The following is a 20,833-nucleotide window of genomic DNA, read 5'->3' on the forward strand; positions in this document are numbered from 1 at the left end:
ACAGGCAACAAAAGGTAAATCTGTGTTGAAGATAATTTTATGTTAACTTTTCATTGGGCTAAGACTTGGAGCACTTTTAGATTTTACAGAACACATCTTAAATCTCAGCACACTCCTCATTAGTCATATAAACTTATTTCAACTCTACTGGTACCCATGTCAAGCAGGAGGCTATACACTGGAAAAATAAATAAAAAAAAATGGATGTCAGCATGGCTTAAAAAAATGCCGGTTTCATTTATATTCCACAGCAAAGGGAGAAAAAAAACAGTTTGATATACCTTTGAAAATATACCATTAAAAAAACAAAAAAAAGGAACAATGGACATAAGGTGCTCTAGGCTGAGGGAGGCGGCACTAAATGCATTCACTTCATATTAAACTGAACAGAATGAGAGCAGATTACATTAACACTGCTCTAGTTTACCACATTGTATGTCAAACGTCTATGTCAACATTCATTCCTCTAACAGTGAACAAAAACAAGCTGTTTGCAGTTGGTCATCAAAAACATCCATCTCCATGTGTTGGATAAATACAAATCACTTTATGAGCACTAAGTGGGCAAAATCTGAATAACAAACCATTCTTCAAATTTACACAAAAGTAAGGAGAATCTATGGCTTTTGAAAAGAAATGCTTAAACTTGGGGATATACATTTTTTTTAAGTTTTCTATCACAACACATGCAAGCGCATTTCCAGAAAAGGACTCAAAAGATGCAGTACTTAACAATCATGTAGTTACATTTCATTCATTTGCACATATTACTGCTCAATGTGTCACTCTTTTGAAACACACGTCATGTTTGCATACAAACGCAATTATTGCATGTCTAGCTAACTGCATAAAACGTAAATACTTTGTATTCATTAGTCTTTTTCTAGCAGGTTAGCAATTATAAACAAAATAGGTAAAATCAATGCAAATTTTCCTTTTAATTCAGAAATGGTTACCTAGCAAAGCATTTAACCCTTTGGGGAATAGATGTGTCCTGTGCAATTAGAAACAAAGCGTCCTGACATTAACATCAATCTTACACAGTTTGTGTATACATTTCAAGGGTATTTACTAATCTGAAGCATCTGAATAGTCACAAAAATAACTTGCTATCTGCTAAAAAAGCATTACACAAACACACACACGTACAGTATGCACACACACAAGGAATGTCATAATATTCTCTTGCAACTGTCCAACAAAACTCGACACTGATGAATAACAGAATATTAGCCTCTGTTGTGAAGTCGACTCTTATAGTACTAATAAAACATAAATGGCCCTTGACTGGAATTCATTTTTAGAACCATGGGTTCCTTTAATCATTTCTAATGGTTGTTACTAACAAGTTTATATGATCGACAAATGTCATAGTCCTAATGTAGCTGATACTCATAAAGCATTAAAAAAAACCTTGCTTTAAGGTATGAACAAAACAAAGGTCTCTTCAAACAACATTATCCCCAGATCTAATTTTATGCATAAATCGAAAAACCACTTTTCGAAAAACCCATGGCTAAACTTCCGGGATGGCTTACAAAATGACTGACTGAATAGTTCCAATCACATTTCATGATTTGATGCACTAAAAAGCACATGCAAAATGTCAGGTGTCACATACAGTATATGGCAATATGATGAAAGTCTTCTGAAGCATTATGAAAAAATGACAGTGTGTCACAAGATCAAACACAGTGGCACTCAGTCTATGAGAACTGCAAGCTGTGCCATTCATTTGACTTTTGGTTAAGAGTAGATTTGTAGACGCTGCAAAAGATATCCAGTATACCGTGGATCATCTCAGTATAGGATAGCCACTTCATACATAGCACATTGTAGGTGTCCTGATGGTGGGATTATTGGGTGTGTTTGTGTGTGTGTTCAAGGTCAATTAAAGACAGATTTTGATTAAAATATTAGTTCGGCCAAAAATGAAATTTCTGGCATAATCTATTCACCCCCCGCGACCCTGTACACAGGATAAGCGGTTGACGATGGATGGATGGATGGATGAATCTATTCACCCACACGTAGTTCCAAACCTTTATGACTTACTTCAGTGGAACACACACAAAAAAAAAAAAAGATAAAAAGATAAATAGGAAGCAAAATCATCAGGTGCTACATTTTAAGTCTTCTAAAGCCATACGATAGCTTTATGTGATGACCAAAATTTAAGTCATTATTCACTGATAATCTTGATATGCGCCATAGCTCTTCTTTGGCACTTCTTTGACGTTCGTGAGAAAAGTAGCATTGGCCAATTCGTAAACGAATCGTTCTTCTGAGCTGGATTTGTTCACAAATCTGGCCTGAAAGATTAATTCAAGAATGGGGCTGATCTGGTCACAGGGGTTGACAGCTCAGTGGTGGAGAAGATGCTTGTTCCTTGTTGTATTTCAGCTTGTTTGTACACAAAGTTTTTGTATGGATTCAGAACACTTGAAATATAGCATATAGAATATGGACTACTTTTAAGATACTTTCATGGTGCTTTTGCACGCTTTTTGAAGCTTGGGAGTCTCAGTTCCCATTAAATGTAACTGAATGTGAATAATCTATCAGTACTTTTTTACAACTTTCTTCTTCTGAGGAAAAAAAAGTCATACAGGTTTGGAACAACATAAGTAAGGGTAGCTGAAATGATCATTTTTGGCTTAACAATTTCATGAATTTAGCATTTTACCATCACAATATAAGAATACTTCACAACAGAAATTTCTTCCAGCTAAAAATGCCCAACTGGTCTAGTGTGTTCACTAACTAACATCCACTAATTCTGCATTGTGAATCAGGATAAAACTGCAAATCAATATTGAGTTCCCAAAAGTTCACATTACAGTACTGTGAGTAATAAGACTTAAGAGAAAGAACAAAAATACATATACAAAAGGCATAGGAGAAATAATCCAATGCCCACTATCAACATTATTATGATTATTCCCAGTATAGTTTATTTCTGATTACGGATATATTATCAGTATAACGGTTATTATTGTTATTGTATATTATTCACTTTGTTTTCACAATTTTCGCATGGGGGGAGTCATTGTGACGTGGCCTTAGTGGCTATCGTGGACACGCAGTGCTGTTGGAAGTTGGGTGACATGGCCGTGTTGCAACCAAGTCTCTGGCGCGTCCCCTTCAGACCACCGTCTCCCTCCACGATCCAGGGGCTGCTGTCTGGTTCCTTGCCCAGTACGCTACAGCACTCCTGTGAAGGGGCGCAGCTACGCTCTCCTGTACCTAAAGCTGTGAGCTGGCTGGAGGGGGGCGGAGCCGGGGAGTCATTGGAGGAGTGGTCTTGGAGGACGCTGATGATGTGGTTGAGAAGGTCATTGAAGAACTCAGGAACGCCCTCATATCCTGAAGAGAGAAGAGACAATGTCTAAAATCTGGAAACAAACTTACATTCAGGTATGGAACGGCCACTTTTCACGATCCAATCAAGCCTCAGCCTATATTTTTTCTTGCTGAATATTCCGTTTCACTCACAAATGTGCTCACTAATAAATGGTCCTAATAAAGTGCTTGACGTAGTCTTCTGCTTGTTGCTCATATGCCTCAAGTTTCGACATGTTGTGTGTTCTGAGATGCTATTCTGCTGACAACAATTATACAGAGTGGTTATCCGAGTTACCATAGCCTCTCTGTCAGCTCTACCAGTCTGAACATTCTCTATTGACCTCTCTCATAAACAAGGCATTTCTGTCTGCAGAACTGCAGCTCACTGGATGTTTTTTGTTTAGGCACCATTCTGAGTAAACTCTAGAGACGTTGTGTGTGAAAATCCCAGGAGATCAGCAGTTTCAGAAATACTCAAACCAGCCCATCTGGAACCAACAATTATGCCAAGTTTGAAATCACCAAGATCACATTTTTTTCCCCATTCTGATGGTTGATGTGAACTTTAACTGAAGCTTTTTATTTACTTTCGTTAATAATTTATATGCTGTTTGTGCTGCATCATGGGAGTGGAAAATACCAAATATGAATGGAAATAATGCCATAATTTGTTATGATGTTAATGATTATGATCTGTTTTGCACATGACATTTTTCATAATGTTCTCTAATGAATTTAGTTTTGGTCGGGAAGCCCTGTGAGGGTCAGATGTTGATTTAGTCTTGAGAGTTGAGCTTATTGATATTTTGGAGGTTTTTGAACACCTACATCAGAGTCTCTAGTTTGAGAAATAGATGCCTCACATGTCCTCAGCTGACAGCTTCATTGAATTCTACCCGCTCAACACCAGTTTCATGTACAACAGTAAAGAGAAGACTAAGGTGTGCAGGCCTTATGGGAAGAATTGCAAAGAAAAAGACACTTTTGATACAGAAAAAGTTAGAGTGGGCAAAGAACACACATCATTGGAAAAGAGTGTTCTGGATCTTCACCCCATTGAGTTTTTGTGGGATCAGCTAGACTGTAAGGTGCATAAGAAGTGCCTGACAAGACAGTCACATCAATGGCAAGAGCTACAGGAAGTGTGGGGTGACATGTCACCTGACTATCTGGACAAACTCACAGCTAGAATGTCAAGGATCTGCAAAGCTGTCATTGCTGCACGTGGAGGATTCTTTGATGAGAACTCTAGTTCAAGTAGTTTAAGACTATAACAAATTGTTATAGTATTTATTCCACGTTATTAATATCCTGACTATACATTGTGATCAGTTGAATGCCACTTTGGTGAATAAAAGTACCAATTTAATTCCATAAGAGCAAAATCTGTAACTTTTGGCCACCAGTATACGCTTGAGATAAAAATAACTAATGCCATTAACAAAACCTCCATTATTCAGTGGGACTGCAGGCCCAATCAAACCTAGACAAAATAACTTCCTTAATATGCAAGCATGCTACTGCATCCTGACCAAACAACACATAATGAACAGAATGGAAACCGTATGGAAAATAAATAGCTATGAAAATGTTCCATTAACATTACAAAACAATGTATATACTTTCTAACTAACATGGTAGAGTTGGTTGAAAGTTTGCATGGAGAAATACAAACCAGGGAATGCGTTGATGTCAATGACTGCATGTTGGCCCGTCTGGTTGTTTATGATGACATCGATGCCAAAGAGCGAAACCCCCAGAGATTCCCGCAGGGATTTACACAGCTCCCTGATGACAACATCATTGGGTGGCTGGGAGACACCTTCTACATTATCTCTCTATCAAAGATGTGAATAATAAGCAAAAAGTGAATTAACGAGTTCTGCATTGTGCATTCCAAAACACATCATATGCAGTATGAATCCTTAAGTTCTTGTAAAACAGATTAGTTGAATGAAATCACTATGCTGTAGTGAACATGTGTAGACTAGACAGTGGTTCTCAGCTGGTGGGTCGCAGGTCTGTTCTGATCATGGACAGCAGGAAACACAATGCAAAATGCAGTGAATATAATACAAATAAGCATGCATCTAATCATGCAAAGTTAGAAGAGCAAAATAAATAGGCTAAATAAAAAAAGGGGGTGTGCTTGCTATAACGTTTTGTTGCTGATGTAAAAGGATGTGCTTCCAGAGTCTATAGTATTTTGGCACAAACTAACTTGGTAGACACTAGCCAGATAAGGGCTAACCAACATGGACAGGTTGCGTGACATGACCTCGTCCTTGAAAAGCACGATCAAAACTCCTCAAGGTACACAAAATATTAATAAATTGATTTTAAGGCACAATCAGAAAATTTGGTGTTTATGCTACACTGACACCTAGAGGTGTAGATGCAGCAACAGGCAAAAACACTGACGTCAATGTAAAAATGCCATGCTTAATTAAACCTGTGAGTGAAAGCGCCCAATTACAAGTGAATAATTAGATAAAGCGAGTAATATTCCGCTGGTCATATAATCTCAACTCTAGGACTGATGTGACTAGAGTAGTCATCTCATGTTGATGTACATCATTTCACAAAAAAAAAAAAATACTATTCATTTGTTTCTGTTTAAAAAATTAGCAAATAGCCAGTTAGCAAATAGTTTTTTGATAGGCCCTGAAGGAAAATCAGTTAAGAACCACTGGACTAGAGAACATTTACTTTAAACTAAATGGTAACTTACAGATGTGAGGTCAGACGATGACTCTGGCTTGGAAACATTGTGGCTGTTGAAGAAAATCGCTTTTCTGTCTGCAAATGGAAAAAGGGAAAACACCAATTAATATGACCATCAACAAAACTTTCATTTGTAAGTCAGTAAAATAAGAGTAAAAGTGTAAGTGTGCAGGAAGCCACTAGAAAGCAGCAGAGGACTACACTTGAGTTTAGAGATTCAACAGCCTTTAGGAGTGCCAGGCAGAGAGGGAGGAGGGAAAGAGAGAGAAAGCGAGTGAGAGTGAGAGAGAGAGAAATAGGAGAAGAAAAAAACACTATCTAGAGCCAAAAGGATGCTGGGATTTATGAGCTCCCACTCAAATGGTAGTAAAGAATGAAATTAATTTTAAGTGAGACAGCACAACACTATCAATGTGTCCTTCTTTCTACAGACATCAAGCCATACTAAAGATTTATAATCTATTTATGCTCAAGGATAATATCTTTTGGAACTTTTTAGGATCTCAGAACATTCCTCGATAGTGTCTAAACACGTTTACGGAACATGAAACATGCCATCAAATCTCTTAAAGGTTTTAACAAATTTATTTCAAAGTGTGTTTGCAGAACCCAAATTTAAGGGTATCAGATTAATTTCAGGGGATTTAGAGCAGTTTGCCTGAATTTTGCCTTGTATGTGAATGCTCCAAACTAACTCAAGACTTAAAATTAGATCTAGATTTTCTTACCACTTGGAGTTCTCCAAAGAGTTTTTGCTTAAAACCTATTCACAAAACTGCTAAGAGCAAGTTTAACTAAGGAATAGGGGGAAATCTTAAGGTACAGTAAAGACAGAGCTGACTTCTTTGTCATAGATGACATCACGTTTTATGAGCACGTATTTTAAATCGCACAAAGAGATTGGTAGACAGACAGGGAACTACTATTGTCAAATTTATGACAGACAGACAGATACATACATAAACAGACAAATAGACAAAAAACAGAAAGAGTAATATATAGACAGACAGACAGATAGATAGATAGATAGATAGATAGATAGATAGATAGATAGATAGACAGATAGATACATACATATACAAACAAATAGATAAAAAACAGAGAGTAATATATAGATAGACAGACAGACAGACAGAAACATACATAGACAGACAAATAGATAAAAAACAGAGCGCAATATATAGACAGACAGTCAGACAGACAGACAGACAGATACATAGACAGACAAATAGATAAAAAACAGAGAGTAATATATACTCACCTAAAGGATTATTAGGAACACCTGTTCAATTTCTCATTAATGCAATTATCTAATCAACCAATCACATGGCAGTTGCTTCAATGAATTTAGGGGTGTGGTCCTGGTCAAGACAATCTCCTGAACTCCAAACTGAATGTCAGAATGGGAAAGAAAGGTGATTTAAGCAATTTTGAGCGTGGCATGGTTGTTGGTGCCAGACGGGCCGGTCTGAGTATTTCACAATCTGCTCAGTTACTGGGATTTTCACGCACAACCATTTCTAGGGTTTACAAAGAATGGTGTGAAAAGGGAAAAACATCCAGTATGCGGCAGTCCTGTGGGCTGAAAATGCCTTGTTGATGCTAGAGGTCAGAGGAGAATGGGCTGACTGATTCAAGCTGATAGAAGAGCAACTTTGCCTGAAATAACCACTCGTTACAACCGAGGTATGCAGCAAAGCATTTGTGAAGCCACAACACGCACAACCTTGAGGCGGATGGGCTACAACAGCAGAAGACCCCACCGGGTACCACTCATCTCCACTACAAATAGGAAAAAGAGGCTACAATTTGCAAGAGCTCACCAAAATTGGACAGTTGAAGACTGGAAAAATGTTGCCTGGTCTGATGAGTCTCGATTTCTGTTGAGACATTCAGATGGTAGAGTCAGAATTTGGCGTAAACAGAATGAGAACATGGATCCATCATGCCTTGTTACCACTGTGCAGGCTGGTGGTGGTGGTGTAATGGTGTGGGGGATGTTTTCATGGCACACTTTAGGCCCCTTAGTGCCAATTGGGCATCGTTTAAATGCCACTGCCTACCTGAGCATTGTTTCTGACCATGTCCATCCCTTTATGGCCACCATGTACCCATCCTCTGATGGCTACTTCCAGCAGGATAATGCACCATGTCACAAAGCATCGAATCATTTCAAATTGGTTTCTTGAGCATGACAATGAGTTCACTGTACTAAAATGGCCCCCACAGTCACCAGATCTCAACCCAATAGAGCATCTTTGGGATGTGGTGGAACGGGAGCTTCGTGCCCTGGATGTGCATCCCACAAATCTCCATCAACTGCAAGATGCTATCCTATCAATATGGGCCAACATTTCTAAAGAATGCTTTCAGCACCTTGTTGAATCAATGCCACGTAGAATTAAGGCAGTTCTGAAGGCGAAAGGGGGTCAAACACAGTATTAGTATGGTGTTCCTAATAATCCATTAGGTGAGTGCATACACAGACAGACAGACAGACGAATGCCAATTAAGCACGTGCACATTCACGGTCTGGAGAGGGCATGCATATACATTTTGATAGATGATTCTGCTGACAAATGACTAAGAAATTCCCAATTCATCCGCGCTACACAAAATAGTATTTTGCGTGTGGACTGGAAGTGCAGAGTTGTCAATCTCTGATGTATTTGGGTTGTTACGGTTCGTGGGAGAGGTGATTTCATCAATAACAAAAAACACCCTCATGATTCAGGCAATACTTTTTAAATGGTCAGTGTCAATATTATTTCATTTTAATAGTATAATTGGAGTAATTCATGGAACATTTTTCATGGAACATTTTTACACTAAAAGTAGCTCCTAAACCCACGACAACTTTGTTCTGAGGACTTCTAAATTTCTAAGTTGTCGTGGGTTTATGAGCTACTTTTAGCATAAGATGAATAATGAAAAAGTCCTAAAATTAGGAGAGACACACACACCAAATTTTTAAGATTTTATCCTGGAGCATTTTAAGCAGCAGGGACTGAGCAAATAAAATAAATTCATTAGAAAATGGGTTCTTTATCCATCTGATCAATTTGGTCCACTTACAAGGGTGTTAGTTTGGTTAAGCTAATTAAGGGGTAACATCTTTTCAAATATATGACTTTCACATAATATATTTAATAACATAATCAGTATTTTTCTGCCACAACACAATGACGTTTTTTAAACTAATGAAGAATATAAATTAGGGTGAGAGCATTTAACTTGAACAGGTAAATATAAATGAAATACTAGTTAATTGAATTAGTTACTAAAGTTATGTTAATTAATACAAATAACTCGAAAAACTAGAATACATACTATTCAAACTGAAAAACATAATAGTTCTTAAGATAACACATAATAGATGATATTGAAAAATGTATTAAAGTTAGTAGCAGTGCTACTGTGTGTGTTAGAAACCTCTCAACACGGATTAACAGCCTGATCAAGAACGTTTTCTTTACATGCACTCTCGATATCTCTCTGTCTTCTGAATCACTATGCCATTCACTTTATTTTGTTTCATTAACTTTAACAGGTGTAATTAACTGCAAGTAACACAGGGTTTTCATTCAGTTAAACAAGTTGTAATTAAGTGCAAGTGTATTTAAATAGCAGTCTGCATGTGTACAAGTTCAGCCAGAGTTCAGGCACAGGCCTGACCTCCTTAATTTGCATTAAACTAACAGGTCACTCTTCCAGCAGGCATAACCAGTTTGCATAGACTACAAAATATCAGCATATGCAAACTGTCTATTTTTTACAGCAGTCTGAGGTGGTAACCTGACTTGAGTAAGCACTTTTGCTGAACGGGTAACAGCGAAATGTTACCCACTATTTTCAATGCAAACGCAGCAATGCAAAGGGATCCGGGTTATAAAGCATGATGGTCTCCCAATGCAAATCATGAGAAAGCAAACCCAACTGTCCAATCTTGGTGAAATAACACATACCACAACAGTGCTTTTCACTGAAATAACACATTTAAGGAGATGAAGAGCATGCTGAAGGTTTACCGGACGGTCCAGATGGGAAGTTCTTGAGAGATGGTCTCTCCACCACAGTGTATGACTCCCCCACCACAAACACTTTATATAGCACGGCATTGTGGTTTATAAAACTCTGAATGACACATGGAGGCTTCACGTCCTTTAGGTCCTCAGCACTGAAGATTATAGCCATCTGCAAAGTGAGAAAAAGACAATTGTGCATACGAAATTTCATTGACAATCTCTATTCTCACGAATCCCATCTAGAAAATGTCCTGATCTTACAGTATTTTACTGCAAATAAATACAATATATTTTCCAGACATTTTTGTGACTTTTCTAGGCCTTGAAATCACAGTTTCAAATTCCCTGATATTTCAAGATTTTCCATGACACTGGCAACCTTGGCCAACACTGAGAAAAAAGGAAAGCATACATCTGTTACACGACAGATTATAGTCTAAGCAACCCCATTTCAGTCATAACATTGTGCCATAATATTGGCAAAATGTGTAGTTACTGTATTTTGCCCTTGAATGACAGTATAGCTCCGTTCTAAAGGCCCAGGTATACTTTATTTTTGAGTGTTCCGGATTGGATCGCACCCGGATGACCGCGTTGCCTTTTTGAGTATACTTTTCAGACCGTGAACGAATAGGAACACATTTGACGCATGCGCACTACAACAGCTTTGTAACACTCTTTTAGTTCAGTCAACGTGCTCAGACGGGGACCGCGTCCACTTGTTAAGAAAATCTGGGTGGCACACAGTCATGCACAATGTATGGCTGTGCTGATGACGAAATTTGCATTATGCATACTGTGCGTGCAACGATCAGCAGCGCGGATGCGCAAAATATACTTTGGCCTTAAACCCTACTAAGCTGCATACCTAGACAGCATTTTTCAGCAGGATCATTGGCAAGCTTACAAGGGGAGCTCCAAAAGGCAAAAGGTAGGAAACAGAGACACTGCGCAACGGTCAAAGATCTGTTTGGTGTGATGGCTCCTAACGTGACAAGTTGTGAAATTGTTTGGCAACTGTAAACAACTTGACTCTGCTTCTTTTTGTGTCTAACAAGTTCTTAATATTTAATTGAGCATCATAAAATATTGACAAAAATAATTTAAATCTATTTAAAACTGACTATTTAATTCAATAATTGTGCATGTTATTTTTTTTGTTAGAGTATTGTTTCATTAGCTTAGCAATATGCTAACATCAAACTGTACTTGAATGCTGTCTTAGAATGCAGCTGCCTGCATAGGCAAAAGATGAAGTAACTGTTTACAAATAAACGCTAGGTGGTGGCACTTCCAGGTTCTTTTGCATGGAAGAAAAGAACTACATTCAATGGGCGCTTTGCTCAAATCAGGCTTAAAATTACCTGAAAAGTGCTGTTTGTGGTGTTGAAAACCCAATTTCCGAAAGGTTATTAGAGGTTTTGTTTGTTTAAAGGGTCGCAACACCCCCGTTTCAGCACAGCTGGGCTCTCACTACATTTATAATGAGGCAGTCAAAGTGGGCGTGATCAGCAGCGGAGTGAGGGCAGTGAACCCAAAAACTGTCCGATCCAGACACTGAGCTTTTTTAGTAACTCATAATACATTACTCACACTGATCATTTGTATCTGTGATATAATACGCAAATAAATGCCAAGCCATGTACTCTGTAACGAAAATATATGAATGTTTTTTACACTTTAAAAACGCCTGTCACGGGGGGGACTAGCATAACAGTACTATCAGCTGACTGATGGCGCTTCAGAGTTTGAAGCACTGATCACGTGCATGGCAAAGACTCGCTTGCCAAAGGGTAAAGGCCACACCTTCTCATGAATAATACTGATAACACCTGTGACGTAGATGCACTGAAATTCGATGGAAAGCTAAACCCAGTATGTCACGACCAGTGACGTTGACTCGATGTTCGTTTCAAACCCGGAAGACGAAAATAGCCCAAAAAAAATCCCCAAATTAACCCTTTTCCTTAAATAATAATTTCATTTAACATTCTCTTTCCTGTGTGAAAGACGTATAACATCTCAAAAAGTTTCCAGAAGGATTGGTGGATCAGGACAAATTTAAGATTTTGCATAATTTATGATATTTCACAGATCACCATCATTGTTATCATGTCTGATCTCATACACACAGCGCTCATACAATCGTATATGAACAAGACATCCATGTAATATCTAAATGAACAGGACCCCGTCTCCACCACCGCAGCGCACACTGTTTATGAAAGTATGTATGTGAAAAAAAATTATGTTATAATTTTAAAATGATGTTTTTGCATAAATTTTTGACTGCAGTAAGTAACTTGTTAAATCAAAAGAAGCCATTATTAGGTTTGAATATTCAATATATGAAACTGAAGTTAAAGGGACAGATCACCCAAATATTTTCTCATTATTTACTCACCCTCATGCCATCCCAGATGTATATGACATTCTTTTTTCAGCAGAACACAAATTAAGATTTTTAGAAGAATATCTCAGATCTGCAAGTCTTTAAAATGTAAGTGAATGGGTGCCAAAATGTTGATGCTCCAAAAAGCACATAAAAGACAGCATAAACTAATCCATAAGACTCCAGTGGTTAAATCTATATCTTCATAAGTGATATGATAGGTGTGGGTGAGAAACAGATCAATATTTAAGTCCATTTTTGCTAAAACATTTTCTCACTGCCCAGTAGGTGGCGATATGCACGAAGAATGTGAATCACCAAAAACAAAAGAAGAATGTGAAAGTTAAAGTGGAGATTGACTGAGCGGGGAGGAAAAATTATAGTAAAAAATGACTTAAATATTGATCTGTTTCTCACCCACCATTATCACATCACTTCTGAAGACATGGATTTAAACACTGGATTTATTGTATGGAGCTAAACCATATCCATTTAAAATAACTTTTATTAATATAAATGAACATTATAACATTATATAATATTAAAAGGTTTATGAATACTGCAGTGCTGCCCATATCCAACACTGAAATCTACAGCTAAAACAAAAGTGTAGTAGCCTGCGATGTGACGTCACGGTTACTTCATCTATAGACAGACAGCTCACCATGTTTTGAAAAAGAGCATGTGTGTGCGTTTTAGTGTTTTGTAACCTTTGTGGTCAAATTTGACAGAAATAGAGTTAGAAAAGAGTCTTACCTCATGGGAGTTAGTTCCGTGAGCAACCCGTGTTTTGCAAACTACACAGGATGAGAGGAAAAGAAAAACACACTATAAAAGGTAGTGGATGAATATATCCCGTTAATAAGGCAACCCTTGAATAAAATGCAGTAACATTCCAGTGCAAATCAGCTTAACAGGTGTTTAGTGATGAACATTAAGGCCAGAAAATACTTTATGCAAATATGTGAACACAGATACGAATGCGATGCGAAATTGTTATGAATTGCACATGACACATTTTGATAAAGTAAAGATGCATGAAATTACAAGAACTGTTAGTGTTCATGTACAAGCATAGCTTATGTTTCAGGCCTTGTTTCATAATTTGATGAACATTTAAAGTAAATAAATTGATTTACAGCAGTCACAGATATTAATGGGGATTCTAGGGATGAACTGTCTTAGTAAAACATCACTTCTAGTTCCATAAAGAAAGGGGAGGGTCTTACTGAAAGGGAATGTAAGGCCATGTTGCTGGATCTGCTGCAGTGTGTCTGGACCACACAAACTGTTCAGCACCATAAACGGAGGAGAACAGATCCTCTCATCTGCAAGAGAACAAGAGAACAGATTGGTGAGCCTTTCTAAAAAGACCAGGTAGATAAGAAGAAAGGAATTTCCAAGCTAGTTCAGGCTGGTTTATGCTGAGTTGGTGTTGGGCTAGGGGAATAGCAATGCTGATTTCCATTAAAACTTTGTTGGTGTGAACGCGTACACACTAGAGGTTATGCTAGATAAGAGAATGCTGTGAATCCATTGATTTCAAAGATGTAGAGGAAAAACTTAAGGGTTTGCAAAAGTTGTGCTCAATCATGCGACCAAAATCTTAACATTAGAAATCCAATGTGAGGTGGTGTAAGGGTTTATCACAATACAGTTATTTTTGCAGGAAATTCAACCCACAATTGTTATATATTTAATATCACCTAGTATAATAATATAGATTATATAAGAATATAGATGAATAATACCATCTAGTAATGCCAATTTTTGTATAATCCAGTGAATTACACTGGCGGCCAAAAGTTTGGAATAATGTACATATTTTGCTGTTTCGGAAGGAAATTGGTACTTTAATTCACCAAAGTGGCATTCAACTGATCACAAAGTATATTCAGGACATTACTGATGTAAAAAACAGCACCATCACTATTTGAAAAAAGTAATTTTTGATCAAACCTAGACAGACCCCATTTCCAGCAGCCATCACTCCAACACCTTATCCTTGAGTAATCATGCTAAATTGATCATTTGATATTAGAAAATCACTTGGCATTAAATCAAACACAGCTGAAAGCTATTTGATTCATTAAATGAAGCTTATACATTGTCTTTGTGTTTGTTTTTGAGTTGCCACAGTATGCAATAGACTGTCATGTCTTAAGGTCAATATGAGGTCAAAAATGGCAAAAAAGAAACAGCTTTCTCTAGAAACTCATCAGTCAATAATTAGGCTATACAATGCTTGAAATTCCCAAAAACTGAAGATTTCATACACAGGTGTACACTACAGTCTTCAAAGACAAAGGAAAACTGTCTCTAACAAGGACAGGAAGAGATGTGGAAGGCCAGATGTACAACTAAACAAGAGGATAAGTACATCAGAGTCTCTAGTTTGAGAAATAGATGTCCTCAGCTGACAGCTTCATTGAATTCTACCCGCTAAACACCAGTTTCATGTACAACAGTAAAGAGAAGACTCAGGAGGTCTTATGAGAAGAATTGCAAAGAAAAAGACACTTTTGAAACAGAAAAACAAAAAGAAATAGTTAAGAGTGGACAAAGAAACACAGACATTGGACAACAGATAATTGGAAAAGAGTGTACTGGATCTTAACCCCATTGAGCTTTTGTGGGATCAGCTAGACTGTAAGGTCTACTGTAAGACTGTAAGCCCGACAAGACAGTCACATCTATGGCAAGTGCTACAGGAAGTGTTTGGTGAAATGTATCTGGACAAACTGGCAGCTAAAATGTTAAGGATCTACAAAGTTGTGATTGCTGCACGTGGAGGGTTTTTCTGATGAGAAATCTTTGAAGAAGTTTAAGTCCTGACATTTTTTTTTTTTTTCAAATTGTAATAGTAATTTTTCATGTTATTAATGTCCTGACTATACATTGTGATCAGTTGTATTTCACTTTGGTGAATAAAAGTACCAATTTCCTTCCATAAGAGCAAAATCTGTACATTATTCCAAACTTTTGGCCACCAGTGTGTATCCTTCAGAAATGAAAGCTACCTTATCTAATTTGATTACTTTCTGGTTTTATTTGGAACTTGATGGACATAAACCAAAAGATAAGATTATTCATGACAAATGAAAGGTTAAGTCTGGCCTTGGTGCAAAATAAATTCACATTATATAACACTTGAGACAAATCAAGGTATCTGTAGGTTCGAAGGAACTACATTTTAGACTTTTTAAGACTTTTTATGGCCAAATAAAAGTAACATTTAAGACCACAATAAATAATTAATTAGCAGGTAAATACAAAACCACTGAGGCTACTTGGATGTCTCTGGACATGTTTTTTTAATATATTTTATTGTGCATTTATGCGTTTTCTTTTTTAAAATAAGTTCATACAACATTAAGACTCTATATGAATTCATTATGAATGCATGTAGCCTGAAGTATGTAAACTATATCGTTACCCTTCTCTTTAGTCATTTGCTTTCCAGCACGACCTAACGCATTAGACCAATGCTTTGGCAACGTTCAAAGTCTGGAGTTTTTTGTCTGCTGAGAGTTCTTGAAAATAAATTTGTTCAAAAACACTTTAAACCGTTGAAATTTATTTAAGATATTTAAGACTTTTTATGGCCTTAAATTTAAAAAAGTTAATTTAAGAATTTTAAGACTTTTTAAGGACCCATGGGTACCCTGAAAAAGTAATAAATTATAAATGTGATTAGAAAAGCCATGTTTGAAGCCGTTGTAAAATAGCCAATGAAAGCAGACACATACACAATATACTAATATCCATTAGTTGTATTATCAATTAATGCGTATGCTTGTCACGATTATTAAATATTCGTCTGATCATAAATAAAAGGTGCACTCAGCGATTTCTGAGAAACACTGTTGATATTCGAACTCAACTGCCAAAACAAACACACCCCTCCCTTCAGTGCTCCTTTGGAAGCTACCACAAGAAAAATGGTTATCGTTGCACAAATGGTTCCACTGATAAGAGCTGCCAGATGCACTTACAGCCGTGGCCAAAAGTTTTGGCAGTGACATCAATTTTGTGTTTTGCAAAGTTTGCTGCTTCAGTATTTGAAGATTATTTTTGTTTCTATGTATACTTGAAAACAATGATACGCATTTCCATATGTTTGAAAGGCTTTAATTGACAAAAACACTCAATTTATGCAAAGAGTCAATATTTACAGTGTTGACCCTTGTTCTTCATAACCTCTGCAATTTGTTCTGGCATGCTGGATATCAGCTTCTGGGCCAAATCCTGACTGACGGTGATCCATTCTTGCCTTATTAGTGCTCAGAGTTGATCACAATTTGTGGGCTTCTGCTTGTCCACTCACCTTTTGAGGATTGACCAAAAGGTTCTCTATGGGATTAAGATACAGGGATTTGCCTGGACACGGATCCAAAATTTCAATGTAATGTTCTCCGAGCCATTTCATTATCACTCTTGCCTTGTGACATGGTGCTCCATCATGCTGGAAAATTCACGGATCATCATCAAATTGCTCCTGGATCGTTGGGAGAAGTTGCTCTTGCAGGACATTTTGATGCCATTCTTTATTCATGGCAGTGTTTTTGGGCAGAATTGTGAGAGAGCCCACTCCCTTGGATGAAAAGCAACCCCACACATGATCAAGAACACAAGGATTGGAAGCAATTCTTACCTCCTTTTATAGCATTTAGTCTGCTCTTATAATCCAATCAGAATGATAGAGTGATTTCACTTGACTAGTACTCGTACTCTGCTGATATGATTAGTGAAATTATGTTAGCGGCTCATTTTGTGCCAGGTCCAAACATTTTAGTGATAAAGTTCATTTTTTGGGCCAATGAAGCTTTTTGCAATTATTTAAAATGCATCTGATCACTCGGCACAATAATCTAGAAACAATGTGAATCAACACCACAACAACTGAAGCAGAAAACTTTGCGAAACACAAAATTTATGTCACTGCCAATACTTTTGGCCATGGCTGTACACATTCAAAGATGTGATATTATTTGGGAAGAGTGGATGCTACTCGCAGTGAACCTCATAAAACAACTCCAAGTCGTTACTTGTGAAAGGTCCTCTGTCATCAATTACCCTCTGCTTGCTTTCACTTCCCTATTTACTTTAGAGAGTGAAGAACAATGAACACAAGGCACTGAACGCTGACTCGCTCTGCATTATGCTGCAGGCAGTCAATAGAAGCATAGTAACTTGACCCATGGGTTCAAGGATTTGTTTGAAAATACTGTACACTCACTGTCCGTGTATCACTCTGATGAGCAAACAGAGAGATGTATAAAACAAAAGCATCAATAGCTGTGAGTAGTTATGTTTGCAAATTCCAACTGGATGTACATTATCGTGCAGGGACGAGTCATCAAAATAGAGATACACACTGGGATAACTGGTAAAAGAGAATGTTTTTTACACAGTTAAAGACCCTATTTAATCAAAATTGGAGTTCAGTGCCTTTTAGTCCATTTATGTTAGCTTTGAGGTCAACTACTGTATATGCTAGTTTACTTGACAAAGTTTACCTTGCAGGTATACACATTTAAAGATTCCAGAATTTCTCATCCAATGAAGCCATCAAACTAATCAATTTTACCTGGTGGAAAAATTTCAGGCAAAAAATTTTTTTGAAGAAGGGACCATGCCAAATCTAGGGACCAAAAATATTATAGATATTGAGGTAAGTTGGGGGAAGGTTGCTTAAATTAAAATTGGGGGCAATAAGAACCAACCTAGCAACCACCTACAACACTCTAGCAATTTGCACAAAAAAAAAAGAAACACTCCAGAACACTTAAACACCCTTAAAACATCATGGTGGCAATTTTTCAGGAGCAAGCACCTCTCACATTTATTTTAGAAAGTATACCTGGTTGATAGTTGATGTTGGCTTTAAAATATGCTCTATGGGTGATCCGTCAATCTAGTTTATTAGGAAAACATGTACAACTAATTATTCATGTGATTATCTAATCAACCAATTATGTGACTGGATTCCGACCGTGACATGATTGATGGTGCCAGACGGGCTGGTTGGAGTATTTCTGAAACTGCTGATCTCCTGGGATTTTCACACACAACAGTATCTAGAATTTACTCCGAATGGTGCCAAAAAACAAAAACATCCAGTGAGTGGCAGTTATGCGGATGAAAATGTCTTGTTGATCAGAGAGGTCAGCGGAGAATGTCCAGACTGGTTCGAGCTGAAAGAAAGGCCATGTTAAATCCGATAGCCACTCTGTTCAATTGTAGTGAGCCTAATAGCATCTCAGAATGTACAACATGTCGAGCCTTGAGACAGATGGACTACAACAGCAGACAATGTCGGGCACTTTATTTGGAACATAGTGTTCCTAATAAAGTTCTCAGAGAGTGCATGTCTTCCTCTATTGCTTTCTAACTCATCACACAAAAGTCCAGCTCTTAGGTCCAGTGAATGAATCTGCCATTGTTGCAATGTAACAAAGGGCTGCTAGAATCATAGTGACAACCACCCCACCACGATGTGCATCTAAAGGCATTAACTTATAACACCTTGCGAAAACCTGAAATAATTTTATTAAATAATAGCATATCATGAATATAGTAAAGTATTAGATCTTTTGTTATGGTGTTGTCGATTCTTCATGCTTTACACAACATAGTTTGTTATGGCACTTGCCTATTCACAATGCGGGTTACGCATACCGCAAAACTTGTTCAAGTTCAGCTGTGCATTCGCTTTTATTGTCTGGGCAGATACATGCAATTTAATACAAGTTACAAGTCTATGTGCAGCATAATATTATGTGGTAATATTATATTTATGTTATTGATATAGCTGACTAATGGGCAATTCCACAAAAATGTCAACTATTGCCTGGAAAATGGTGATTTCAATCTTATTTTAATTAATTATGCAGTCTTGATGGGTATTATAAAGTAATATAATAGGTCTCAGAGGTCAAAGTCTGCAGATTTCAGAGTTTCGGATGGTTTCCCCTCATTATGTAATTGCTGCTTTCACAACTGTCACAACCATAATAAAGAGATGTCTAATGCCGTTTTTCCCCATTTATGCTGAAAATGGCAATGAATAATAAAAAATAAAAGTATATATATATATATATATATATATATATATATATATATATATATATATATATATATTACATGTACTTATGAGTGCCAACTCTTCAACATTCTGTGGCTATTATTATTTCTGGATTGACATTTATGATGTCTGGACTCTATCTGCAGGGGTCTATGATTATATATCTGTCTTCAAAAAACGACTTCAAACGCATCTTTTAACTAGTCACTAACAAAATAAATTGCACTTGTATATGTTTTGAATACTATTCTGATGCTAGTGAAACTTTGTAATATGGCACTTTTGTATCACTGTCTCCTTAAGATGATTAGTTTATGTTTTCGTCTTTTGTAAGTCGCTTTGGATAAAAGCATCTGCTAAATTAATAAATGTAAACGTATATATATATATATATATATATATATATATATATATATATATATATATAAATTGTTTGATATACTGGTAATGAGTACTTTGTATATGAAGTAAAATTTCATATTTTCACAGCAAATGTCATGCAACAACACAGGAACTGCCCTGATGTCAAATAGGATATAGGATAAGTTTGAAAAACAAGGTGATTAAACCATTAAGTTCGTAATTTTTCCGGTGTTTAGCTTTTCAGCTCCCGCAGCTCAAATGGAGCGATCCTCAAAATACTATGGCTGGATAGTTTTTGATCGAACATGATTTTTCTTCTTCTAAAATATTGTTATTGCATTGGTAATATCTTGCAGTGTTATTTATTCCTCGTCGTATTTTCATCAACAATGTATTAAGAAAAATGTTTGATTATTGTCATGAAGTGTATTTTTCCATCTCATCTTGGTTCACCAATAAATTAATTAATTAATTAGTTCAGAAGCAGTATTCATTTCTTAAGCGGAATTACTGACATTAATTTATGTCAGTAATTCCGCTTAAGAAATGAATACTGCTTCTGAACGTGTATTCAGTGTGGCTGGAAACATCATATGCAATGTGAAACCCTCTCAAAACCCGGAAAATGCTTCCTTTTTTTCAGTCAAATGTTTTTAAAAACATTTTTAAAAACACTGAACCACCATTCCATTCTTGTCCATCTGTTAACCTAAATTTAGTCATGCTGAATATTTAAGTTTAGCTTTATTAACATATTTTGACATTCTGGTATATTTTTAGCCATTGATGTTTACATGTTACCGTCTTATAAGTAAGGCTATTGGTGCAATAACAGACAACAATTTTTTAGTTTTGTATCATTGTATTTTGTATTTATGATGTTTTACAAAACAAAAT

General features: G+C 36.8%; 1 protein-coding gene across 1 annotated transcript in view; it reads right to left on the reverse strand.

Annotated features, from left to right (window-relative positions):
* LOC127656821 (inositol-tetrakisphosphate 1-kinase-like) overlaps window positions 1-20,833 on the reverse strand; it is an 82,364-nt gene continuing 61,531 nt past the window's right edge. The window contains exons 6-11 of the mRNA XM_052145300.1: window positions 13,716-13,814; window positions 13,243-13,283; window positions 10,098-10,263; window positions 6,077-6,144; window positions 5,021-5,183; window positions 1-3,366 (exon numbers count right to left, since the gene is read on the reverse strand). Coding sequence (XP_052001260.1) covers window positions 3,047-3,366; window positions 5,021-5,183; window positions 6,077-6,144; window positions 10,098-10,263; window positions 13,243-13,283; window positions 13,716-13,814 — 857 coding nt within the window. The 3' untranslated portion in view covers window positions 1-3,046. The remainder of the gene's footprint in view (window positions 3,367-5,020; window positions 5,184-6,076; window positions 6,145-10,097; window positions 10,264-13,242; window positions 13,284-13,715; window positions 13,815-20,833) is intronic.

Source organism: Xyrauchen texanus, chromosome 16 (assembly GCF_025860055.1).
Source record: "Xyrauchen texanus isolate HMW12.3.18 chromosome 16, RBS_HiC_50CHRs, whole genome shotgun sequence".
Lineage (NCBI taxonomy): Eukaryota > Metazoa > Chordata > Actinopteri > Cypriniformes > Catostomidae > Xyrauchen > Xyrauchen texanus.